This window comes from Capra hircus, chromosome 25 (assembly GCF_001704415.2).
Source record: "Capra hircus breed San Clemente chromosome 25, ASM170441v1, whole genome shotgun sequence".
In the NCBI taxonomy this organism is placed as follows: Eukaryota; Metazoa; Chordata; class Mammalia; order Artiodactyla; family Bovidae; genus Capra; species Capra hircus.
This window is the reverse complement of record NC_030832.1, coordinates 3,866,439-3,892,631: the sequence shown is the minus strand read 5'-3', so window position 1 is coordinate 3,892,631 and position 26,193 is coordinate 3,866,439. Positions and strand designations below refer to the sequence as shown.

Here is a 26,193-nt window from a genome sequence, read left to right as displayed (position 1 = left end):
TATAAAGAATGAGTAGATTGAAAGAAAAGTATCAGGTATTTAATAATAAGACTGCTGACACAAAAACTTGTACCCGAGTGTTCGGAGTAGTCTGAGCCATCATGGCCAAAAGGTGGAAACAGCCCAAGTGTCCCATCAGTGGATAACCAGATAAATAAAATGTGGCATAGCCAGGCTGTGGGATATTATGCAGCCATAAACAGGAATGAAGCACTGTCACACACTAGCTACAACACAGATGACCCTCAAAATATTGTTAAGTGAAAGAAGTTAGACACAGAAGGCCCCATGTTGCACAGAGTAGGCAAATCCATAAAGACAGAAAGTGGATCTGTGGTCGCTAGGGGCCATGGGGTGGAATGGTGAGGAGTGAGTTGCTAAAGGGGGTGGGGTTTCTATTTGGGGGTGATGAACATATTCTGAGATTACATAGCAATGATGGTTATACAACCCTGTGAATACACTAAAACCCCTGAATTATTTTTTAAATAATTAGCCACGACATGCGGGATGGGAACTCTAAGTTGCAGCACGTGGGATCTCGTTCCCTGACCAGGGATCGAAGCCGGGCCCCCTGCATTGGGAGCGTGTGGTCTTAACCACTGGACCGCCAGGGAATTCCCAGAATTAGCACACTTTTAAAGGGTGAATTCTATGACATGTGAGTTATATCTCAATAAAAAAAAAGTGGGAGAACAGAGTAAGCATGCTCTGCCAACGTGGCAAATAGAAGCACTGGGGTGATGGCCAGAGCAGAGGCTGATTCCCGGAAAGGCGCCGCCTCGCTCTGTGCCTTTAGTGATATCGCCCTGGGGGACAGCCAAGCTCCATTCGAGGCTCACTGGGCAGCTTCCACTCTGAGCCCGGGGCTGGGGATGGCCTGGGAGGCTGGGGTGCTGGCAGGACCCCGCCCCTGCCCTCCGGCACCCCCCCACCGCGGCCGGCTCACCTCCCCTCTCTCCACCTGCAGCGTCTCTAACAAGGAGCTGTCGGAGCTCATCGAGCAGCTGCAGAAGAATGCTGACCAGGTGGAGAGGAACATCGTGGACACGGAGGCCAAGATGCAGAGCGTGAGTGCCCGCCTCCCACCCGGTGCCCCCGAGATGCCAGCCCCCTGGGGACCCAGGGCTTAGATGACCCCGAGGTTCTCACCTGGGCATGATTCTGCTCCTGGGGGATGTGTGGTCACGTCTGGAGACATTTTTAGCCACCGCACCCTGGGGAGTGCAGGGTCGGGTATCTAGCGATGGAGGCCAGAGATGCTGCTCTGTAGCCTACAGAGCACAGAATGATTCAGCCTCAAATGTCAGAGTGCCCAGGTGGAGACACATTGAAGAGGAGCCTCCTTAGTGCTGTTAATACCAGCTCCTCCACCCCGGATACCGAGTTCCTGCAGCCATGGGCCCTGTCTGGAGCAGAACCACAGTCTCAGGAGCCAGGCCTTGGCTAGGACCTTGGTTTTGCCACTTACTGTGTGACCTTGAGCAAGTCACCTTACCTCCCTGTGCACCGGAAGGGGGGAAACCACCACCCGTCTCCTGGGCTGCTGGAGGGATTTGACGAGATTATGCAGGTGGCGCTAGTGGTTAAAGAACCCTCCTGCCAGTGCAGATAGACCTTAAAGACCCAGGTTCAATCCCTGGGTCCAGAAGATGCCCTGGAGAAGGAAATGGCAACCCACTCCAGTATTCTTGCTTGGAGGATCCCATGGACAGAGGGGCCTGGCGGGCTGCCGTCCACGGGGCCGCACAGAGTCAGGCACGACTGAGTGCAAGGCACGTATGCGGGTGCCGTGCAGGGCTCCCTGTGATTAGCAGCATCATCATCCTCACTTCCCTACCACCGCCACTGCTCAGACACAGGCGGGCCAAATAATTTCCCCCCTCCGTGCCTCAGTTTCTGGGACTGTAAAATGGGGATAACAACCAGCCCGAGCCCAAAGGTTCTCCTAGGGATCCTGCTCCATGGGCTGGGCAGCCCTGCAGCTGTGCTCACACCTCTGAGCTGCTAAGCTGGCCGTCTCCTCTTCAAATCCCTCCCCACCAGCCCAGAGTGGTTGAGTTCGTACCTTCTTTGTGGCTAGAGAGGGCCAGGATGGACTTTGTCAGTGACAGAGCTGACCTCAGAGCCATTCCCCCACCCCCAGAGTGGGTGTTGCCAGATTTAGCAAATGAAAATACAGGATATCCAGTTCCATTTGAAGTTTAGGATGCACATTTTTGTGGGTGGAAGTGTCTCCCACACACCACTTGGGATATACTTATATTACAAATTATCCATTGTTTACCTGAAATTTGAATTTAAACAGGCGTCTGTATTTCATCCACATTCCAGGCATGACTAAGAGGCAGTTCCTTAGGAGCTCAGGGGAGTTGAGGGTGGACAAGTCATGAGGCTGGCTGGCCCCACAGCTGGCCCCAGGCCCAGACATGCTGCCTCTCCGCTGACCGCCCAGGTGTCCACTCCCCTGAGGGACACGGGTGGGTGGGGGGAATGACACTCTTTGGGTGAGAAGTAGGGGGCGGGGGGAGCTCGGGAAGGGGGCAGATTGGACGAGAGGGTGCTCTGCTCCCCGCTAGGGTCTCCCTCCCCCAGGACCTCCCTTCCCCTCTCCCCGCCTCCACCCCCCATCTTTCTTTCTGGCCTCAGCCGCCCTGCCAGCATCCCTCCCTCTGGCCATGCCCTGGCCCTGGTACCCGGTCCCTCTGGCAATTTCTTTTCCTCCCCACTCTCGTGACTGCCACGCTGGCGTGTGCGCTTTCCTAAATGAAAGCAGCTTTTTGGGGCGTGTCCTTTTTTCCTCCTAATAAAAGTAATATGTGTCCGCTACGAACATTTTGGGGCCGATAAACAAGTATAAAGAAGCAAATTAAGATGGTTCCACCAGCAGAGAGGAAGACCATCCCCTCACATCCGGTGTCTCTCTGACCTTTTCTGGCCTTGTGAGAGTGTGAGGGAACAGACCCCAGCGCTCGTCTCATGGTATCTGCTTAGAGTCATGACTCAAAGTAGCAAGGATGTGTTTGGAAGATAATTTTGCATGTTTTCTTTGTTTTAATTCAAATGAACAAACTTAAACCAGATTTTGAAGACAGCATGGGCTAATCTTTTTGTCTTTTCCTTCTTTCAGAAGAAAACATCATTATTCATTTTATTTATTCAATGTTTTATAAATAATAATTTAAAACAATTTATTTATAAATATATATATCTTCGTTTATAAGTTGAAATTAATTTTATTAAAAGAGAACCCAAACGTTCTCTTTAATTTTCCTTTTTTTTTAAAATGGAAGTGAGGTTCACATAGATAAAGTGAAGCATTTAAAGTATAGAATTTCATGGCATTTCATAGGCTTATGATGTGCGATGGCCGCGTCTTTCTGGTCCCAAGTTGCTTTCATCCTCCCAAAGGGAGCTCCCGTCTGCCCAGCAACCGCCCCTCTGCCTTCTGTCTCTCTGAACATACACATTCTGGGTATTCCATAGAAGCAGAGTCACACAGTGTGTGGCCATGTGTGCTGCTGTGCTTTCCCTGGTGGCTCAGATGGTAAAGAATCTGCCCACAATGCAGGAAACCCCACTTCAATCCCTGGCTCTGGAAGATCCCCTGGAGAAGGGAATGCCAGCCCTGTCTAGTATTCCTGGGGCTGCCCTGGTGGCTCACACAGTAAAGACTCTGCCTGCAATGCGGGAAGCCCTGGTTTGACCCCTGGACTGGGAAGATCCCCTGGAGAAGGACATGGCAACCCACTCCAGGATTCTTTTTGTACCTATCCCAATTTTTAAATGCCAGAAAAGCCGGAAGGATTGGAGAACACCTGTAACCTCACCACACAGATCCTACCAGTAACCATCTCCGGGATTTGCTTTATTGATTATCTGTCCGTTAGTGTGGGCAAAATTTACAGGATATGTCAGTCCCTATGACTTTTTTTGTGTACTTAAAAAAACTTGTCTGTGGTAAGTGTCCAAATTTTAAGATTTCACGCTTGTGAGTTTTCGCGTCAATTGGTACCCATGGAACCTTTACTCAGGTCAAGTCAAAGGATGTTTCCCGAAAGGTCCTGGGGGACCTTTCCAATCAATGTCACCCCCCACCCCCGAGGTAACCACAGCGCTGACCTGTCCTCATTGATCAGTCTTGCCCGACTGTGGACTCTTGAACTCCCGCGTGGCATCTTTTGGCTGGATATTCTCTCTCATTTTGGCTGGATACGTTTTGCATTCCCACGGAGTCCCTGCACCTGTGGGAATTAGGAGATGATTAATTTACTTCCTCCTTTTGCAAAATTAATCTTTGACATGGTAATTGCCCAGCAGAGCTTCGGATCAACTGGTGATGATGGAACCGATAACATTCCACCCAAGCCAAGAACCATGATGTTGTAACTTTTTAACCAGCCAGACCTACCTGCAGTGGGGCAATGGTCCAGCGACTTTGGCCTTCTGCCACATGGGTCTCACCCCCAAAGCCCCTTAGGGAGCTGCCCCCACCCCTCGCTGCCCAGCCCTCCCAGAGTTGGCCCAGGAAAGACCTGGAATGTGGGCTGGATACCCTCTCTTCCTCCAAGAGAGAGCTGAGTCATTTTACACTATACCAGGCACCATACCACCTCCGTTCACTTCTTTTTCCTTTTTCCGTTCCTCCCTTTTGTGCTTTTTCTTTTTTTTAACAGCTTTATTGAGGCGGGTTTTACAGATCAGAAAATGCACCCTCTTCGAGCACACAGTGCAGTGAGTTTTTTAGTAACGTCACCGAGGGGTGCAGCCATTTCCACAGGTCAGTTTCCAAACCTGTAATCCCTTTATAAGCTCCCCTAGGTCCATTGACTGCGGATTCCTGCTCCCATCTGGCCTCTTTTGTGGATCCGCTGACTTGGGGCAGTCCCAAGGGGCGTGGCCTTCAGTGCCTGGCTCCTCTCACTTGCTGGTTTTGAGCTCGTCCCCATCTGTACTCCCATCTTCAGGCGGCTGAGGGACAATTCCCTGGTCCCTTGGCTGCCTCTGCTGAAACGTGGGTTTCTCTTACTGCCATTGCAGAGATGGGGACACTGACCCCCAGCTGGGGGTAGCAAACGGGCCTACGAGGTCCCTTATGTGACCCCCCCGCCCCGCCTGTGCTCAGTCCAGTCTCTGACTCGTCCCCCCTCCGCTCCGCCGCAACAGGCCTGGCTCAGAGCCCATCTCGCTCCATGAAAGTCCACTAAGTGGATTAACAGGCTGTGTTTAACCTGCTGTTCCCTCTGCCAGTTCATCATTCTTCCCTAAATTATCAGAGACCCTGGACTCATCAACCCTGAATATTCGTGGAAAGGTTGATGCTGAAGCTCCAATCCTTTGGCCATCTGATGAAAAGAGCCAGCTCTTTGGAAAAGACCCTGATGCTGGGAAAGATTGAGGGCAAAAGGAGAAGGGGGTGGCCGAGGATGAGATGGTTAGATAACATCACTTACTCAATGGACATGAGCAGACTCCAGAAGATAGTCAAGGACGGGGAAGCCTGGCATGCTGCAGTCCATGGGATTGCAAAGAGTCAGACATGACTTAGCGGCTGAACAGCAACAACTGGACTCATCATCGACTGAGCAATTGTACCTTCCAGACGTCCACCCACTCTGTTTATTCTCGCCGTTTCACTGGCAACACCCCAGTACAGGCCACCCTCAGCTCTCTCCTGGGCCTTGTCATAACACCTGACCGTGCCCCTAGCTTGGACCCTCTCCCCTGAGGAGCCCCTGGAGGAGTCACCTTTAAGGATGGGTGGCACCGTGCCCTGTCCCACCCCCAGCTTCTTCCCCTGACCGTCCTTCCAGCCATCATTTCCTGCCACAGGACCTGCACACAGGCCACTCCCTCTGCCTCCAGCTCTCTTCCCCCTCTTCCTTCATTCTTAGCCTGCGTCACTGCCTCAGGGGCCTCCTTGAATCCCAGAGCCCGAGCTCAAGCAGGTCCCCACGTTCCACCCCTGCTGGGCTTCCTTGGTAAACGCCGACCTGTTCAAACTTTGTCATCTTTGTTCCCCGAACAGGGAGCGAACCCATCTCCCCCTGCAGTGGCAATGTGGGGTCCTAACCACTGGACTGCTAGGGGGTTCCTGAGGTTTATTTGTTGACCGGCCTTTCCGGGGGTCTCCCTCCCCCCTTGGTGGCACAGTGGTAAAGAATCCGCCTGCCAGCGCAAGAGATGCAAGCGCCGCAGGTTCTATGCCTGGGTCGGGAAGATCCCCTGGAGGAGGAAGCGGCAACCCCCTCCGGTGTTCTGGCCTGGAAAATCTCACGGGCAGAGGAGCCTGGCGGGCTACAGTCCACGGGGCTGCAGAGTCGGACACGGCTGAGTGCACACACACGCTGCCCTCCTTCCTGGGCTGGATGGGCCATGCCTCCCTGTGCACAGCCGTGTCCCGAGCCTGCTCCCTCAGAGCAGGGGCTGGGCAGGGCCAGGGGAGCCCCCCAATCCTAGCTGTGCCCCCTGAGTCCCTGCCCTCTGTCTTCCCCACCCCTTTCTCGTGCCTCCCGCAGGACCTGGCCCGGCTGCAGGAGGGCCGGCAGCCCGAGCACCGGGATGTGGCCTTGCAGAAGGTGTCGGACTCGGAGAAGCTGCTCTACATGCTGGAGGCGGACGCGGCCATCGCCAAGCACATGAAGCACCCCCAGGGGGACATGATCGCCGAGGAGTAGGTCCCCTCCGCTTCCGGTCCTGAGGGAGCCGCTCTGGGTCAGGGCAGGGGGGCTGTAGCCGCTCAGTGTGCAGGGACCCAAGTCGGGGTTTGTGGAAGGCTGATGGTGGGGCCAGCCCTAGTTGAACACTCCATGTGATCCTTCCAACAACCCATTTCACAGCTAGGGAAATTGAGGCTTGGAGTACTCAGGTCTCCTGTCCTGGTCACAGTGTGACCACAGCCCCCGACCTCCAGGCTTGTGAGTGCACTGTCCCCTGCCTGATGCCCAGCTGGCTTTCTGAGCTCCTGGCTCTTGCCTCAGCTCAGACATGGACAGAGCACTGTTTCTGTCCCAGCCCAGCCCTGGGCCCTGCCGGGTGGACAGTGGGCTCCAGGAGCTACAGACTGGCCTGTTTGTTCCAAAAACCTCTATGATTCCAGGCACATAGCGGGCCCTGGGGAAACGTTGGTGGGGGAAGGCAGGATAAAAGCGAGTGGGCAGGAGCAGGCCAGGGTGGACTCAAGGCCACCGTGACCCTGACCTTCCAGGCCACTGAGCAGAAAGCTGAGACTGGGGCCTGGGGTGGGAGCCCCCCTCGGGGCAGAAGCACTACGCCTGTCCCCCAGTCCCGCTAACCAGGGCGGTCTCTCCCCTCCCCGCTCAGCATCCGTCAGCTGAAGGAGCGTGTGACCAACCTCCGCGGGAAACACAAGCAGATCTACAGCCTGGTGGCGAAAGAGGTGGACCCGCAGGTCAACTGGGAGGCGCTGGTGGAGGAAAAGCTGGTACGGCCCGGGCTTCGGCCGGGGTGGGGCCATGTAAGGCCAGGAGCCCCCCTCCACTGCATGGGCACTGGAGCCCTGCTGTTCCCGGTTATTTCCTGATGTCTGTGTAGTCTCTGAGCTCAAGGCTCAGAGAGGTGCAGTGCCTAGCCCAGGGTCAGCAGATGTGGTGGAGGTTGGGAGCCTCCCAGGATCGTTGGGGTCCTGGTCGGCTGGGGGCAGCAGCCAGATTTCTGGCCGGCCGCTGGTCTTCCTCTGCCCTCGCCAGCCCATCTCCACCCCGGAGAAGCCCGGCCACTGGTGTGATCCTGAGCGAGTGACTCCCCAAGCCGAGCCTGTTTTCCCATCTGTGAAATGGAAGCAGCAACCGCAAGGGCCTCTGAGGTTGTAGCGAGGTTAAATGAGATCAGGGGTGACAACCTCTTCCCTCATCCCTCCGGGGCTACTTAACTGCCTCCTCAGCTGGTGCTGTGAGGAGAGCTAAGGTTCCCCGGGCATGGGTACTGAGTGGCCTGCGAGTCCTGGGGCCCCCTGGCCCATGCCCGTGTGTGTCGTGCCCCCGCCTCCCTGGCCAGGACACGCTGAGCAGCCAGAGCTTCGGGACGGAACTGCCGCTGGTGGACCACCAGGTGGAGCAACACAACATCTTTCACAATGAGGTCAAGGCCATCGGGCCCCACCTCGCCAAGGTGTGTGCCTGGGGGGAGGGGTAGAAGGGACCCCGGGGAGGAGGGGCTCCTGCCTGCACCCCCCACCCTAACCCGTGTCCTCGGCCTGATCCTCAGGAGCAGAACGGTGAACTCCAGGCCAAGTACCAGAAACTGCTGGTGAGACGCCCCCAGGACTGGGATGGGAGGGGACAGGAAGCCAGGCTGTGGGCGGAGACGTGTGTGCGGTTAACACTTCAAGCAGGATGTAAGGGGATGAAGGGGGGAGAAGCAGTATCCCGAGCCCCTGCCCGAGAGGCACCCCTGATTGCCCTTTGCTCACAGAAAACCCCAAGAGACCCTGTGGATACAGTTTATCCTACTGTTTGCTTCTTAATTCTTTCTTGAGCACCCACTGTGTGCCAAGTACAGTGCAAGGCGCTTAATAAGCCAAAGTTCTCTATTTCTGTTTTTAAAACCTTCTTTGTAACTGCACAGGATGCATAAATGCTTTCTTGCTGTGGATGTTACAGACACCTCAGACATGAGAATGCAGGGACGGTGACAGTGTAGCCCATGGCAGGAGGCTCTGGAGCTGGGCCGCCTCCACCCCTTTAGGTGGGGAGACCTCGAGCATGAGCTGCTGAGCCTCAGGGAACCTCAGTCTCCTCATCTGTAAAATGGAGTCACTTCCACTCCTTGGCTTACAGGAAGCCTTCAGGGTTGCCTGAGTTGATGTTGGAGAAGTCCTTTGCGCAGTCATGGGACATGGTCGGCTCCCCCGTACATGTTCACTGCTGATCTCATTTGCAGAGTGGAATGCAGACACCCCCTCCCCACTGCCCTGTGGTAGCTGGCACCATGACATGTTAAAGACAAAAGCGGAAGCATAGCTGCTGACGTTTATGGAGCACCAACTGTATGCCAGGCTTGGTGCCCTATGAGATCTGTGCTGTTATTCCCATTTTGCAGATGAGTAAACTGAGGCTCCACAAGCATGTCTGTTCTGTGAGGGTTTTGTCTGTTTCGCTCACTGCTATATCGCAGGGCCTGGAGCCATGCCCAGCACTTGCATACATGCCAAGTTGCTTCAGTCGTGTCTGACTCTTTGTGACCCTATGGGCTGTAGCCCTCCAGGTTCCTCTGTCCATGGGATTCTCCAGGCAAGAACACTGGAGTGGGTTGCCATGCCCTCCTCCAGGGGATCTTCCCAGCCCAGGGATGGAACCCGAGTCTCTTGTCTCCTGCATTAGCCCAGCACTTACTAGATGCACAATAAACGTTTGCTGAATGAATGAAGGGGTTTGGGATGAAGGAATAGGTGTGTGGGGTTTTCATTTTGGTATATATATTATATGAAGTGGGAGGGTCAGATGACTTATCCAAGGGAGTCCAGCGGGGCAGGAGGTGTGGAGGGAGTCCCTTGCCGGCGAGGCTGCAGCCCTGTCCTTGCCTGCCTACAGGCGGCATCGCAGGCGCGGCAGCGGCACCTGAGCTCGCTGCAGGACTACATGCAGCGCTGCACCAACGAGCTGTACTGGCTGGACCAGCAGGCCCAGGGCCGCATACAGTATGACTGGAGTGACCGCAACCTCAACTACCCCAGCCGCCGGCGCCAGTACGAGGTGGGTGCTCTGCTCTGGGGGTGCGGGGCGGGGGGCCTCGGAAGGAGCTTGGGGCTGCCCGCCTGGGCACTGAGCCCCTCCACTGCCCTCACTGCAGAATTTCATCCACCGGAACCTGGAGGCCAAAGAGGAGAGAATTAACAAGCTGCACAGCGAGGGTGACCAGCTGCTCGCCGCCGAGCACCCCGGGAGAAACTCCATTGAGGTGCGTGAGCCCCAGGGAGGAACACTTGCTTCAGGCTGACCTCCAGGTGACCTCTGGTCTGGGCTCCCTGCACTCAGGCAGGCCCCAGGGTCCTATGTCCAGTGTCTGTCTGTCTCTCCACTTTGCTGTCTCCCTTTCCTCTGTCTGGCAACCCACTCCAGGACTCTTGCCTGGAGAATCCCATGGATGGAGGAGCCTGGTAGGCTACAGTCCATGGGGTCACAAAGAGTCAGACACGACTGAACAACTTCACTTTCACTTTCACTTTTCCTCTGTCTGGCCCTGCCTTCTCTCTCGATGCCCTAGCCCTCGGTCCCTAGACTTCTGAAGCCCATGTGGTGCCTGTATTAGTTTCCTGTTGTTGTTGTAACAAATGACCACCAACTTGGAGGCTTTAAACAATGGAAGGTTATTCTCTCATAGTTCTGGAGGCCAGAAATTCAGAATCAAGGTGTTGGCAGGCTTGTTTCCTCTGAGGGCTCGAGGGAAGAATCCTTTCTTGTCTCTTTCCTTGACTCTGGTGACTGCTGGCAATTCTTGGCTTTCCTGCAGTTCAGTTCAGTTCAGTCACTCAGTCGTGTCTGACCCCGTGAATCGCAGCACGCCAGGCCTCCCTGTCCACCACCAACTCCTGGAGTTCACTCAGACTCACGTCCATCGAGTCGGTGATACCATCCAGCCATCTCATCCTCTGTCGTCCCCTTCTCCTCCTGCCCCCAATCCCTCCCAGCATCAGAGTCTTTTCCAATGAGTCAACTCTTCGCATGAGGTGGCCAAAGTACTGGAGTTTCAGCTTTCGCATCATTCCTTCCAAAGAACACCCAGGACTGATCTCCTTTAGAATGGACTGGTTGGATCTCCTTGCAGTCCAAGGGACTGTCAAGAGTCTTCTCCAACACCACAGTTCAAAAACATCAATTCTTCGGGTCTCAGCTTTCTTCACAGTCCAACTCTCACATCCATACATGACCACTGGAAAAACCATAGCCTTGACTAGACAGACACCTCCTATATCCACCTCTGTGTCTTTACATGGCCTTCTCACCTGTGTGTCCTCTCCTCTTCTTATAAGGACACCCTGAATCTAGGATTTCATCTTGATATTCTTAACTGATTATATCCGCAAAAATCCTATTCCAAATAAAGCCACATTTTGAGTTCTGGTGGACATGAGTCTGGGGAGTACCTTGTAAGATTATTTTTTAAAGCACCACTTTGGGCAGACATAGCCCCTACTTGTCCCTTGTGCAGTGCACAACCTGTGCACCCAAACATGGCAGCCCTGCTTGACTCCTCAATACATTCTCCTCTCTCCTCCTCCCACTCCTGGCAGGAACTGGCTGGGAGTCCCACCCATGTAGAAGCCAGGTGCCCCTCTCCGCTACCCTTTTCTGGTCTGGAATCCTGCCATCCCTCCCCTGGTGTCCCAGACACCTGCGTGTGTGTGTGCTAAGTCGCTTCGGTCATGTCCGACAGTCCATCTCTGCTTGCTGCCCTGTGGGCCGTAGCCCGCCAGGCTCCTCTGTCCGTGGGATTCTCCAGGCAAGAATACTGGAATGGATTTCCTTGTTCTCCTCAAGGGGATCTTCCCGACCCAGGGATCGAACCCGCCTCTCTTACATCTGCTGCAATGGCAGGCAGGTTCTCTATCGCCAGCGCCACCTGGGAAGCCCTGTCCCAGATGCCCGACCAGCAGCAGTGTGCCCCCTTTCTCCTGGCAGGCTCACATGGAGGCCGTCCACGCAGATTGGAAGGGATACCTGAACCTGCTCATCTGCGAGGAGAGCCACCTGAAGTACATGGAGGACTACCACCAGGTGCCTGCCACCTGGGCCCCATGGGGGGGCACCCAGCGCCCCCTTGGCTCCCTTGTGCGCTCAGCACCGCTTCCTCAGGAGCCTTTCGGAGCTGCCTTCCCACGCTGCCCAGTGTCTGTGGTTCTCATGGTGGACACGCATGTGCCCTAAGATTGCCGGGCCCTTGTCTGCCTTCCCAGGGGGCTGGGACTGGGGAGTCTTAACTCACTAAGAGAGCACAGGTGCAGGAATAGGTGTGTGGGGTTTTCATTTTGGTATATATATTATATGAAGTTTGCCAGTTTGGGCATTTTTAAGTGTACAACCCAATGCAGTGATTATATTCACAGTGTTGTGCAGCCATTGCCACTGTCTTTCCAAAATGTGTTCGCCACCCCAAGTAGAACTTCTGTACCTAATAAACAGTCACCTCCCCCAATCCAACCCCTGATAACCACCGCTCTACTTTCTGGCTCTTTGGATTTGCCTATTTTAGATATTGCATAGAGGTGGACTCACATGATCTGTGGCCTTTTGTGTTTGGCTCTTTCACTGAGCATGTTTTCAAGGTTCATCGTGAACTAGAACTGCATTGCTTTTCACAACTGAATAGTATTCCATCGATTCCGTTGTATGCGTAGACCACGTGTGTGTTCCCCATGCACAGTGTTGATGGATACTGCAGTATTTCCACTGGAACGTGTTTTTAATAAGACAGCTGCACGTGATTCTTCTGAGCAGGCAGTCTGGGGACGTTTGAACTCAGACAACGCTAACATAACTAACTCGGTGTCGTAGTATCTCAGTCCTGCCGGGCTGTGGACTTCCCAGGGATCCCAAAATCATGTTCACAGCTGCAGCCCAGGGGACAGCTGTCAGTGAATGATTCCAGAGCTGATAGGCTGAAAAACGGGCACGAGAGTTTCCCAGAACCAAGTGGGGAGGCTTGTCTTCCATGTACTGAGACTTAGAATAATCAGGGTGTTCCCAGCAAAGACAGAAGTGGAATAGAAGAGAACCCTAAGGTTACTGGTGTATGGACATGAAAACAGTGTGTCGTAGAGGTGGCGTTGCATGGATTGGTGAGAAGGGACCCGGTTTCTCCCTGTGAAGCCCCCCAGGAAGTTGGGCTGGGGAGGGTTGGGGGCATCCCCAAGCCTGTGGATTCAGGGTAAGTGGGAGGCCCAGCCCCACCTGGGAGTGGGCTTCAAGTCACAGCCAGGATGAGCCCCAGGCATCCTGGTGGATTCCCGTCCATGATGGGACCCTCTGGTCTCCTCTAGTTCCACAAAGACATGAAGGATGCCCAGGAGCTGCTTCGCAAGGTGGACTCGGACCTGAACCAGAAATACAGCCCTGACTTCAAAGACCGATACCAGATTGAGCTGCTACTGCGGGAGCTGGACGTGAGTGACGCCCGCCGAGTAGGCCCTTCCCTGGCTCCCTGCCTGCTGCCTGGGGAGGGCTGCGTGGTCTCACCCGGGCACTCCCCTCCACATCCAGGACCAGGAGAAGGCTCTGGACAAGTACGAGCATGTGGTGCGGGGGCTGCAGAAGCGAGGGCAGCAGGTGGTGCCCCTCAAGTACCGCCGGGAGACGCCCCTCAAGCCCATCCCCGTGGAGGCACTCTGTGACTTTGAGGGTGACCAGGTGAGCCCCTGCCCAGGTGTTCCAGGTGCCCCAGGCAGACTGGGCCCGGATCGGCCTCTTCTCAGGTCACTGAAAGGCCTAAGGGGTGACAGGGCTGGAGGCAGGACCTCAGACGTTTTCAGGAGCCTGTGTTTATCTCTGTCATTGGGGTCACTCTCTGCCAGCGCTCTCCACCCCCCACACCCCCCCACCCCTGCCACATGGTCCCACCTGGCCTTCTGTCCCACCAGCTTAGAGGCACCAGTTATTCCAGCAGATGTCTCAGGGAAGGTTCTCATTGGCCCACTCTTGAGTCATGTGTTCAGCCTGAACCAATCACTGTGGCTGTGAGTGCCATTCTCTCATTGGCCAGACCTAAGTCACATGTTCACCCTGAGCAGTCAGAGGATGAAGGGAGGAGACTACCTGGGCTGGGGCTGCATGGGGTGGGGGTCCCCAGAGGGAAGTCCAGGTGGGTTTTAGGCTGGCAGAGCCTCTCATCTTCATGATGAAACCTCTTGAGGAGTTTCTGAGAGACAAGCTAAGACTCCCCAGGTCCCAGAGTTAGGCAGGGACTGGCTCCCGGCCACCAGCTGTGACAGGTCTCTCCATGTGTCCTGACTGGCCTGTCCCCCACCAGGGCCTGATCTCTCGGGGCTACAGCTACACCCTGCAGAGGAACAACGGGGAGAGCTGGGACCTCACGGACAGCGCGGGGAATGAGCTGACTGCCCCGGCCGTCTGCTTCATGATCCCTCCCACCGACCCCGAGGCCCTGGCTCTGGCTGACAGGTATGGGGTAAAGGAGGAGGAGCTGGTATGGTGTGTGGCCGCACCTCCCTGGGCTCCCAGGCCCCGTTCACAGCCCTGGGCACCACAGCTGAGCCTCAGGGTGCCACTTGTGTCCCACACGTGCACCCCCTTTGGAGGCTCAGGTGGAACAGCAGCAGATCCCGTTGGCCTGGCCAACTTGTGTGTGAGCGTCCGGCTCTGGGTATGTTGCAGAGAGGGGCCTCTCTGCAGGTGCCCCGGGGCCTTGGCACATGTAACTCCCTCTCCCTGCACGCCAACCCATCGCCCTGTTGACTCAGACCTCTTGGCTTGAATACCCCATCCCGGGGGCCACCTCTTCTGTGAAGCCGTCCCTGATTGCCCCCTCCCCTCATCTTCCACTCTGGCTCCAGGACAAAAGGCTGCCGCCTCTTGGCTCCCAAGCACCTTCTCCCACCTCGTGCGCTGCTCTCATGAGGCTGCTCTGTGTCTATGTGTCCATCCCACTGGGCAGAGGTTCCTTGAGATTTGGTATACTTTCAGGGTCTTGTTCCATACCTGGTGCAAAGCAGGCACCAAAGAACTCTGTGTTGAAGAGTGATTCAGGAACTCCTTCATTTCTTCGTTCAGCAGATATGTATTGAGCATGTGCTATGTACTGCTCCCTTGGAGGAAGCATCATGGCGGGGAAAAGTTATGAGCAAACAAGACCACTGTAGGTCGCAAGACTTGCTATGAAGGAAAAAGAGACAGAGGAAGAAAGGAGAGGCGGAAGGGGCCCACTGAACCCGGGAGCAGACAGAAACCGGTGTTCCAGCAGATCCTCTGTGTGCATGTGTTATGTTGACATTTCAAAGCATTTTGAGGAGCTGCCTGACTCCTCGGGGCTGTCTGTTGAGCCAGAGCCCAGGGCCCCGCTTCTGTGGGTGGTGGGGGTATGGGCCACCTCGGGGTCCCCAGCCCATTTTTCGCTGTCACAGCCTGGGCAGCCAGTACCAGAGCCTGCGGCAGAAGGCAGCTGGGAGCAGAAAGGCGCTCCAGCAGCGGCATGAGGTGCTGAAGGCGGAGAGCACTGGAGGTGGGTGCCAGGGCCACTACCTGCGGCTCTGGGGGGACGGGGAGGGGGCCCAAATCCAGGGTCTGTGTAGCAGATGGGACAGCAGGGTGGGGGGGACACGCTGAGCTGACCCCTAAACACCCCCTAGGACCCCCACGGCCCCCTGACTCTGACCTCCCTCCAGCAGATGCCTCGGATCTGCAGGGCCGCCAGCTACTGGCCGGCTTGGACAAGGTGGCCAGTGACCTGGACCGGCAGGAGAAGGCCATCACGGCCATCCTGCGGCCGCCGCTGGAGCAGGGCCGGGCTGTGCAGGACAGCGCCGAGCGGGCCAAGGACCTCAAGGTACCCAGGGCTGGGGGCACGGGCTGGCCCCCTGGGCTTCCCGTGGGCCCTGCCCAGTCTCATGTCCATGGGGGCTCTGGGTGCTCCATGGGGTCCGCTTGCCACGTGTCATGGGAAGCCATGAGTCACAGGGAGAGGCACTGTTCTAGGCTGAGAACTGAAGAGGTGCCAGAGGTCTGGTGCCCCCCAGACATGTCTTCAGGAGAAAGGGCTCTTGATAGAGCTGATGACGGCAGGACCGCAGCCTGAGCAGGTCAGCACCCAGCTGGGAGAGAGGCGGGGTGCCCGGCGGCCCAGGGGCTCTGGGCCGACAGAGCCAGCCCCCTTGCCCTGATTGCAGACCTCAGTTTCTTCAGTAAAATGGGCTGGCTGCCCGCTCAGGGGGTCTCGGGAGGATAGAGCACAGGAACGTTGGCCACAGCTCACCTCCTTCACACACACACACGCCCCTCCTACACACACACACCCTCCTACACACACACACACACACCCTCCTCCACACACACACACACTCCACACACACACACACCCTCCTACACACACACTCACACACACACACACACACACACAGAGTTTCTGGGGTCCTCGGCCCCCTCCGTCATGGGTGCAACCTTCCCGGGCCCACAGAGGAGGCATGGGACTCACAGCGGTGCTGTGGCCCTTAACGGGGCTCGTGCCAGGGCTGGGAGGGGCTGAGCCAAGGCCTGGTATGGGTGGGGGTGTGGCTGCAAACTCCTAATCCGCATGGAGTTGTACCCATCTCGTCAGGGTTCCCCCGAAAGATGAGTAGCACCATCCCCGTGGAGTACTGGGAACCTGAAGTGCTTGGTGTTACCTGTTGGTTTTCATCAGTCCTGAGTCCCCATCCAGTGCATCAGAACCCCCAGGGATGTTCATTACAGACCCTGACTCCTAGGCCGGTGCCCCAGACCCCCAGGCAGCCCCCACCCCAGGGAGGGTGTCCTGGGGGAGAGGGGCCCCTGGCTGTGGCCAACATGAGGGCTCCGGTCCCCACAGAACATCACCAACGAGCTGCTGCGGATCGAGCCCGAGAAGGCGCGCAGCACGGCCGAGGGCGAGGCATTCGTGCAGGCCCTCCCGGACAGCAGTAGCACCGCCCTGCTGAGGACGCGGGTGGAGGACACCCAGCGCAGATACGATCGCCTGGTGCAGCTGCTGGAAGCCGCCCAGGAGAAGTGGGTGCAGGCGGGCAGCGGTGAGGCCAGGCAGGGTGGTCAGGGGCCGGGCCACCCTCCACCCCGCAGCTAATTCCTGACTCGTGTCCTTAGAGTTGACATCGCCAACCGCCTGGAGAAGAGCCTGCAGCAGGGCCGGGAGATGCTGGCCACGTATGAGACCCAGCTGGCCCAGGAGGACACAGTGCCCGAGAGTGGCCAGGCCCTAGACAGCAGGAGGCAGGAGCTGGCGGTGAGTGTGGGGACTCTGGGCCCCGGGATCCCCTCGCTGAGCTGCGAGTGGGCTCTAAGGGCTCCCATTCGCCCTCCACCTCAGGACAATCAAGGGGCCCAAGGCCCAGGACAGCAGGTCTCTCCAGGTTTGGAATCCCAGCCACATAAGGGGTTTGTGGGGCCTGCGGAAATCAGGTGCTGGTATCTGCAAATCAGGTATCAGCGTAGCCACCCCCTCTCCGTTTCTCTGAAGGAGCAGACCTGGCCACCTGTGCCCAGATGCCCGCCGGGCAGGTCAGCCGAGCAGAGGCAGCTCTGCTCCTCGCCCAGCACCTGCCGTCTTCACGGTGCCACTGGGCTGTTCTAAGCCCGTCTGTGAGCCCGTGGGAGGCCCCTCATTCATGGACCACCTCACAGACCCCTTGCCTTTGGTGACAGCCTCACTGGGAATCCAGGAAGCAGGCTCAGAGGGCAGAGCCTCCACCGGGGGCCCTTCAGTCCACATACAGTGTTACCGGCCTGTGCTGTGCGCCTCAGGGTTTTAGAAGCTATTTTTCCCGGGTGGGGTTCATTGTCACGAGACAGAAATTGTAGAAGTGACCTCAGGTTTGAGGACCACTCAGAGGCAAAGCCCTGGTCCCTGACCGGGCCAGGCCCACCACCCCCTCTAAGCAGGCGGCCCCAAGCACTCTGGGCCCTGGAGCCCTTGGCCACGGCGCCTGCCACCTGCCTCTCCACCCCGCAGGCCATGGCCTCCGAGCTGCAGGCCCGGAAGGCCCTCCTCAGCGAGGTGCAGCGGAACCTGCAGGCCGCCAAGCAGTGCTCGGGGTCACTGGCCAGCCGCTTCCAGGAGCACTGCCCGGACCTGGAGCGCCAGGAAGCCGAGGTGCACAAGCTGTGCCAGCGCTTCGACGGCCTCTGCCAGCAGGCGGAGCTCAGGTCAGGGGCCGCGGGGCGAGGCTGGGGGGTTGGGGAGGGTGGTCTCGGCGGCCTTGGCTTAGCTAGTCTGCCTGAGGCACCCAAGCAGGATTTCTGTGGACAGCGCTGAACGCTGTTTATTTTCCAAATAATTGCTGCTTTTTGGAAAAAGCAATACACATACAAAATTTTAAAAACCCACAGGGGTTGTAATGACCAAACCGTTTACCCCAAGATCAGCCCTGCTATGAGTTTCTTGTGCGTCCTTCCAAAGCCACCCTGTACGAACCACGGTTGGTAGGAAACGTAGGAACACCCAGCGTGTCCTACTAGTTCCCCGTCGTGTATTTTCCTGGCCTGAACAGTCAGGATGTGCTCCTTCCTCCCCTTCTGTTTTCTGAAAGAGGGTCTGTGAAGACTGGGTATTACTTCCTTAAATGTGTGGTAGAATTCACCCCGGAAGCCATCTGGGCCTGCAATTTTTTTTTTTTTTTGTAAGAAGGTTTTTAGCTACAAATGCAACCTCTTTTATTAGATATTGGACAATCTGGGTCATCTGATGCTTGAGCAGCTTCACAAGTTTGTGTCTTTCAAGGACACATTGTACACCTCGTCAAGCTGTTGAGTTTTGGGCATGAAATGGTCCATAATATTCTCTTCTCCTTGAAGGGAATGCCCTTGCTTTCATTCCTGACATCGTATCTTCTTTTGTTGTATTTGTTTATTCTGTTTTCTCCCCCTGATGATTCTGTCTGGGGTTGATCACTTCACTGACTGTTTCAATGAAACAGCTTTGGCTGCAGTGATCTTTCCATTTTCCTGTTTCCTGATTCACTGAATTCTGCTCATCATTATTTCCTACTGTAGCTACTTACATTTGGTTCAGTTGGCTTTTCTTTTTCTTTCTTATTAGAAGCTTAGACTGCTGATCTGAGAGCCTGCTTTTTTTTTCTCCCTAATCTAAGCATTCAAGTACATCTTGCTAAGTACTGCTTTCGCTTTGTCCCACAAATGATGTTTTTATTTTCAGTGAGTTCAAAAGATTTCCACACCTCCCTTGTGATTTCTCCTTGGATCTGGGAGTGATTTAGGTCCTGGGATTCACAGTGGGCATCACCTCAGGTCCGCACACTCAGGCCTGCCTGCCTTTAATGGAGGCCATGCAGTATTCCCACCCAATACTCCACAATTTATCTAACTACTCCTCTTCCTGGTAAATGTTGCGCTGGCTCCCAGTTCAGTTCCCTTTGGTAACCTCTAGAAAGGGACAGCAGGCAGCTCTCGGTGCGATCCAAGCGCCCAAAGGCCTGGCTGGCTTTGCCCCGCAGGGCCCAGAGCCTGCAGAGTGCCCGGGCTGAACACGACGCCTTCTGCAGCGGCCGTGACCGCCTGCTTCAGTTCCTGTCCCACATCCCCAGCTATGAGCCCCAGGAGACGGACGGCCTTGGCCAAGTGGAGACCAAGCTGAACAACCAGAAGGTGAGCAGGCTGGGTGGGAGTCAGCAAACCCCTTTGTGGACGGGCGCCTGGTTGTGGTCCTGGCCTAGCAGGCTCCCGGCACCCGCGTCTCTGAGCTCGAGGACAGGGCCCCCCTCACCGCTCCCTCCCTGGTCCCTTGCATGGGGCCTGGCCTGGAGCGGACCCCTGCCCCCGCCTCCGGCACAGGTCTGCTAAATAAGCGGATCACTGCAGGGTCACTGGGGAGCCCTCGTTGGGGGAAACCCCCCTCCACAGCCCAGAGCCCTGGCTCCCCAGAAGACAGCAGGGCCTTGGGGTGAAGGATGAGGAACGGAAAAGCCAACAGCCTGGGCTCAGATCCTGCTCCCACCCCCGGAGCCATGCACCCGCAGTCCAGGCACAGCACCGCTGGACCTCCTAAACTGGAAGTGAGGATGGTGCTCACCTCAAAGGATGTGTGTGGGGAGAGTCAGGGAGATAATCTCAGAAAGACACATGCTTAGCCTTAGCACCGTGCCTGACACCTCCATGCACTCAGTAAACACTGCCTTCTGGCAAGGTTTGTTAGCTTCTTGGCCCTTCTTCAGAGGCCCTTAGAACTGCCTTTGGGAACCAACAAACGTAAGCAAGGAAGCTGCTCATTATACTCTGTGCTACAGAAGAATTCCAGACTCTAAGGAATTCAGCTACTCTGTCTAGGTTTAGGATTTTTTTTTTTCAAGCTTTTATTTTTAAAGTTTCTGTTGTTGTACAGAACCTGTTAGATGAAATAGCAAGAAGGGAAGAGGAAGTGCAGAAAGTCCACACGCACTCCCAGCAGTACCAGCAGGCTGTCAAGGTGAGACGTGACACCCCGGCAGGAGGGCCTCTTCCCCACCATCCCCACCCCCCACCCCCTGGGGGTGTCCTCAGGCACGGCTGGCGGCCGTGCAAACTGGCACCACCTTTTGGGAAAGAAGATGGTACCAGGCATCAAAAATCAGAAGGGTTTTATACTGTTTAAAGCAGTAACTCGGGGGAATTTATCGTAAAGGAAAAGATGCGAAAAAATGATAATGTGGGATTAACAAAATCAGTATAAAATAAAAAATTATTTCCAGTAGCCAAAGAGACAAACTGGAAGTAACCTAAATGTCCAGTATTAGCAGAGGAAACAGCTAGGAAATTATCCAGCTACTTGATGGATGTTCAAGTCATCAAACTGACCCACAGAAGGACTCGGACAGGGCGGCATGAAAAAAAGCTTGCGGTATAGACTGAAATGAAGATGGCAGGAAGCCACCTTCTCTGGGCCAGGGGCAGCCTGGAGGGAGGGAGTGCACTTTGGGGACGAAGGGGTTTGCTGGCCCGTTTTCTCTTGTCCCGCTTGTCGCCCAGGGATGTGGTTGTGTGCCATTGATGGAGCAACGGTTCTCCAAACCTCCTGCTAGTCAGAGCAGGGTGCGGCTGAGCGGAAGACCTTCGCGGTCAGCCGGAAGGGGCATGGGAACACTTTGGTCTCTCCTGCCCTGGTCTGCCCTTTGCCACGTGTCTCTCACCCAGGACTACGAGTTGGAAGCAGAGAAGCTCAGATCCCTCCTTGACTTGGAGAATGGAAGGAACAGCCACGTGAGCAAGCGGGCCAGGCTCCAGTCCCCTGCCGCCAAAGTTAGGGAAGAGGTGAGCTCCATGGGCCTGGCCTCCTGGGGCTCCCTTCCTCTAGGGAACATGGCACGCAGGCCTCAGAGGGGCACGCGCAGTGGTATACGGGGCTGGGGGCCCTCCTGGGTGCCAACAGTCTCAGTGGGAGAAGACGATGAACTTATTCTGGGCCGGCAACAGTGACACGCCTGGAAAGACAGCCTGCTGGGAGTCATGGCTGGGGCCGTTCCCCTTGCTCCACGCCGAGTGGGGCCGCACATACAGAGGGCTGACGTTAACCTGTTCCTTCTGTACACGAGCGCCTTAAGGCTCACAGACCTGCTCAAGGTCCCTGGGGGTTCAGGCTTCTGACTCTAAATCCAGTTTTCTTTCTCACAGTTGAGACTGGTGGAACTCCAGGTAGGAAGTGGCAACTCTCTTTGGCATCTCTCCCCCAATGCCAGGTTTTTCTCAAACACCTCGCTCAGCTTGATTCCTGTCTGTCTGCTCTCCTGTAGGAAGTGGCTCTTGCTGCCAAGTTCACGGAGGTTAATGCCATCAACAGACAGAGGCTGCAGAACCTGGAGTTTGCACTGACCCTCCTGAGACAGGTAATGGGTCTCAGGAAGGCATCCTATTGAAAACTATCCCAACAGCTAAGACACTAGGCTCCCTCTGCCTCAGAGAAACAGAGGTGGCTGGGGGGCATGTGCCCTCACTGCCAGGCCAGGGCAGTGCCACCCCCATGTCCCCCCACGTCCAGGTGGGTGTGAATCCAACCTAAGCGGCCTGTCCCTCAATCATTTGCTGGGTGCCCAATAAAAGGTAACTTACTTCTAAAACTCGAAAATGTTTACAACAACATTGTGAGAGCCTGGAAGCGACTCAGTGTTCATCAGCAGTGGGTGGGTGACTGAGCCAGGGTCTGTCTGCATGATGGAAAACGATCAAACTGCCGCACGACGAAGTGGTCTTCTCTGGCCGCTGTGGATTCTCATAAGCGCAGTCAACAGGGTGCATGCAGACTGGGGGCCACCATTAGCGTGGAAAAGATAAACGCACATTGCACACGAAAATACATGAGTGGCAGAGGTGACTGTACCCTGTAGGGTACCGGGCTTCCCTGGAGGTTCAGACGGCAAAGAATCACCTGCAGTGCGGGAGACCTGGGGTCCATCCCTGGGTTGGGAAGGTCCCCTGGAGGAGGGCATGGCTACCCACTCCAGTTTTCTTGCCTGGAGAATCCCCATGGACAGAGGAGCCTGGGGGGCTGCAACCCATGGGGTCGCAAAAAGTCGGACACGACTGAGCGACTAAGCACAGCGCAGCACATCCTATAGGACCAGGACCAGAAGGGACAGGCGGCCTTCACGTCACACTCTTCTGTGGCTTTAAGATGTTTCCCAGATGCGTTTAAACTAGTGGTTTTAATTTCGAAAGGAAGCCTAGGGCTCTACCGGCCCCAACACTGAGCAGGGGGTGGGGGTGGGGGTGTCCCTTGGGGACCTCAAGACAAGCACTGTGAGCCTTGGCGGGTGGCGAGACGGGGACCAATGGTGCAGTCGAACCCTAACCCTGCGTGGTCTCCCCCTTCCCAGCAGCCGGAGGCAGGTGCGAGCCAGGAGGCCCTGCCCGGGAGCAAGCCGGGCCCCGGAGCGGAGGAGACGTGGAAGATTCAGAAGGAGCTGGATGAGGAGATGGAGCGGCGGCAGCAGCTGGAGCATGAGGTCCGGAGCGCCCAGGAGGAGATCCGGGCCCTGCGGAGCCAGAGCCCGCAGGAGGCGCTGGTGACCAGGGAGGTGCTCAGGAGGGTGCCGGACCCAGCGCTGGAGGAGAGCTTCCAGCAGGCGCAGCAGACCCTGGCCGAGGAGCAGCACAAGAACCAGCTGCTGCAGGGGGAGGTGGAGGCGCTGCGGCTGCGGCTACGCGCCCTAGAGGCGGCGGCCCGGGCTGGGGGCCAGGAGTATGTAGTCAAGGAGGTGCTGCGCATTGAGCCCGACCGGGCCCAGGCCGGCGAGGTCCTGAGGCTGCGGGGGGAGCTGGAGGCGCTGCGGCGGCAGAAGGGTGCCCGTGAGGCGGAGGCGCTTCTCCTGCAGCAGCGCGTGGCTGCCCTGGCTGAGGAGAAGCAGCGGGCGCGGGAGGTGGTCACAGAGAAGGAGGTGGTCAAGGTGCACAACGACCCCCAGCTGGAGGCTGAGTTCCGGCAGCTGCAGGAGGACCAACGGCGGGAGCAGGGGCTCCGGGAGAAGCAGGAGGAGGAGCTGGGCTTCCTGCAGGACAAGCTCAAGAGGCTGGAGAAGGAGCGGGCCATGGCCGAGGGCAAGATCACTGTCAAGGAGGTGCTCAAGGTGGAGAAGGACGCGGCGGCCGAGCGGGAGGTGGGCGCCCTCCAGCGCCAGTACGAGGATGAGGCCGCCAGGGCCCGTGCCAGCCAGAGGGAGAAGACCGAGCTGCTCCGGAAGATCTGGGCCCTGGAGGAGGAGAACGCCAAGGTGGTTGTGCAAGAGAAGGTGCGCGAGATTGTCCGGCCCGACCCCAAGGCTGAGAGTGAGGTGGCCAACCTCCGCCTGGAGCTGGTGGAGCAGCAGCGCAAGCACCGGGGGGCTGAGGAGCAGCTCAAGAGCTACCAGAGCGAGCTGGAGGCGCTTCGGAGGCGGGGCCCCCAGGTGGAGGTCAAGGAGGTGACCAAGGAGGTCATCAAGTACACGACGGACCCTGAGACGGAGAAAGAGCTCCAAAGGCTCAGGGAGGAGATTGTGGACAAGACCCGCCTCATCGAGAGGTGTGACCTGGAGATCTACCAGCTGAAGCAGGAGATCCAGTCCCTCAAAGAGGCCAAGCCCCAGGTGCAGACCAAGGAGGTGGTCCAGGAGATCTTGCAGTTCCAGGAAGACCCCCAGACCAAAGAGGAAGTGGCGGCTCTGAGGGCCCGGCTGGCCGAGGAACACAAGAAGCAGGTAGACCTGGAATGGGAACGCGCATCCCAGGAGGAGAAGATCCAGGAGAAGGAGGAGGAGCTGGCCCGGGGAAAGGAGGTGGTGGTGCAGCAGGAGGTGGTCAGGTACGAGGAGGAGCCGGGCCTCCGGGCTGAGGTGAGCGCCTTCACTGAGAGCATCGACGCAGAACTGCGGCAGATTGACGGCCTCCGCAGCGAGCTGCGGCGGCTGCAGCGCCGGCGAGCCGAGCTGGAGCGTCAGCTGGAGGAGCTGGAGCGCGAGCGGCAGGCACGCCGTGAGGCTGAGCTGGAGGTGCAGCGCCTCAAGCAGCAGCTGGCCCAGCTGGAGGCGCAGGAGGGTGAAGCCCGCGAGAAGGTGACCCTCACGCAGAAGGTGGTGCTGCAGCAGGACCCCCAGCAGGCCCGGGAGCACGCCCTGCTGGCCCTGCAGCTGGAGGAAGAGCGGCGCCGCCGGCAGGGCCTGGAGCACGAGCTCGAGACCCTGAAGCAGCAGCTGGAGCGCCTGGAAAAGATGGAGGTCAAGGAGAAGGTGGTCCTCTCCGAGAGCGTCCAGGTGGAGAAAGGCGACACCGAGCAGGAGATTCAGAGGCTCAGGGCCAGTCTGGAGGCCGAGAGCCGTGGCAAGAGAGAGCTGGACGCCGAGGTGAGCCGGCTGGAGGCCAAGCTGTCGGAGCTGGAGTTCTGCAACTCCAAGTCATCCAAGGAGCTGGACTTCCTGCGGGAGGAGAACCACAAGCTGCAGCTGGAGCGGCAGAGCCTGCAGCTCGAGGCCCGCAGGCTGCAGTCGGAGATCGAGGTGGCCGTGGCCGAGGCGCAGGGCCTGAGGAGCCTGCCCACGGCGGCCGGGGCCGAGCCCGGGGCGCCGCTCGACTCGCGCCTGCGGTCCCTGGAGCGGGAGCTGGACGACCTCAGGAGGCTCTCCAGGGACAAAGACCAGGAGATTGAGGAGCTGCAGCGGCGCCTGGGCTCTGTGGCCGTCAAGCGGGAGCAGAGGGAGAACCACCTGCGGCGCTCCATCGTGGTCATCGACCCTGACTCAGGCCGCGAGCTGTCCCCCGAGGAGGCCCACCGCGCCGGCCTCATCGACTGGAACATGTTTGTGAAGCTCAGGAGCCAGGAGTGCGACTGGGAGGAGATCTCCGTCAAGGGCCCTGGCGGTGAGTCCTCCGTGATCCACGACAGGAAGTCCGGCAAGAAGTTCTCCATCGAAGAGGCCCTGCAAAGCGGGCGGCTGACGCCCGCGCAGTATGACCGCTACGTCAACAAGAGCATGTCCATCCAGGAGCTGGCCGTCCTGGTGTCGGGGCAGAAGTAGGCCCGCCCCCGCCCTCAGGGAAGACGCTGCTGGCGCGCCCCTGCCCAGAACCCTCCCCCGGGTCGTCTCTCCCTGGCCCCCGCACAGCTCCCAGTCCGCTCAGAGCCCCGTGTGCCGCCACCCCAGCTGCTGGGCCCGAGCACAGGCGGGACTGGCCCCTGCTGAGCCGTCCCTCAGCCTGGAGAGCGACCCACTTGTCCCCCGATCATTCACACCTGCAGTGCCTGTCTTCCTCCCCGCCTCTCCTACACTCCTCTATCAACAGACCCCCCGGGACACCTGGAAGCAACTGACATCTACCACTAAAGCACAAGACAGGCAGCAGCCCCATGGGCCAGCCTGTTCCGCACAGCACTGGCCTCCACAGCCCAGCCAGGGAAACTCAAGGCAGGGAGGGCTCCGTTCGGCAAAGCCCCAGCCCCCGGGGGCCGCCACCTGCATTCACAGCCCTCGAGATTCCAGCTCAGCTGACTCGCCTTCGAGGCCTCCTGGGGAAACCGATCTGGGCGCTACGCCAAAGGAAGCGCAAAGAAACCAGAACAGCGTCTGGCCCTGGTGCCTGGGTGAAGCTTAACTGTTGAGCCAGACTGTCCCAAGAGCACGCACCATCAGGACGTGTCGTGGTTCTGTAACTGAAGTCCTTTCCTAGTGGACTGTCGCTGTCGGCCTGGGATTCGGTGCCTAGTCCTGCTTATTCTTTCACTGCCACTTAAGACTCCACAGTTGATTTTTTATCAAATGAAATCTGGGTTCTCTGTATCTCATGTATTATGTAAGAAAATGGGAAGTAAGAGGGAACTCTATTTATAGCGTGAAAATAAACACCTGCTGGCTTGATTCTAACTTCATGGAAAGTGTGTTTCTTCCTCTCTTGCCAGTGAGGCTGATTCCCCAGGGCCTGCTTGGCTTTCAGCCAGAATGAATGTTCCCCAACTACCAGCTCCTAAGGGAGACAGAATTACTTGCAAATATGATAAAAAGAAACGCAAAAGAAACAGGAA

The 26,193-nt window shown here is 57.2% G+C and overlaps 1 protein-coding gene across 2 annotated transcripts in view; it reads left to right on the top strand.

The window, feature by feature from the left end:
* Positions 1 to 26,035, top strand: part of PPL (periplakin) — a 47,705-nt gene extending 21,670 nt beyond the window's left edge. Inside the window, exons 2-22 of one of the 2 annotated variants that reach the window (XM_018040145.1) lie at positions 971 to 1,070; positions 6,519 to 6,673; positions 7,324 to 7,444; positions 8,017 to 8,130; positions 8,227 to 8,268; positions 9,552 to 9,713; positions 9,811 to 9,918; positions 11,640 to 11,735; positions 12,998 to 13,120; positions 13,218 to 13,364; positions 13,984 to 14,135; positions 15,095 to 15,192; positions 15,359 to 15,516; positions 16,534 to 16,712; positions 16,806 to 16,944; positions 17,671 to 17,864; positions 19,172 to 19,322; positions 20,056 to 20,139; positions 20,844 to 20,960; positions 21,440 to 21,532; positions 22,520 to 26,035. In XM_018040145.1, the coding sequence (XP_017895634.1) occupies positions 971 to 1,070; positions 6,519 to 6,673; positions 7,324 to 7,444; positions 8,017 to 8,130; positions 8,227 to 8,268; positions 9,552 to 9,713; positions 9,811 to 9,918; positions 11,640 to 11,735; positions 12,998 to 13,120; positions 13,218 to 13,364; positions 13,984 to 14,135; positions 15,095 to 15,192; positions 15,359 to 15,516; positions 16,534 to 16,712; positions 16,806 to 16,944; positions 17,671 to 17,864; positions 19,172 to 19,322; positions 20,056 to 20,139; positions 20,844 to 20,960; positions 21,440 to 21,532; positions 22,520 to 25,192 (5,206 nt within the window). In that variant the 3' untranslated portion in view covers positions 25,193 to 26,035. Of the gene's footprint in view, positions 1 to 970; positions 1,071 to 6,518; positions 6,674 to 7,323; positions 7,445 to 8,016; positions 8,131 to 8,226; positions 8,269 to 9,551; positions 9,714 to 9,810; positions 9,919 to 11,639; positions 11,736 to 12,997; positions 13,121 to 13,217; positions 13,365 to 13,983; positions 14,136 to 15,094; positions 15,193 to 15,355; positions 15,517 to 16,533; positions 16,713 to 16,805; positions 16,945 to 17,670; positions 17,865 to 19,171; positions 19,323 to 20,055; positions 20,140 to 20,843; positions 20,961 to 21,439; positions 21,533 to 22,519 lie in introns of both variants that reach the window. The other variant, XM_018040144.1, reaches the window with a different exon arrangement.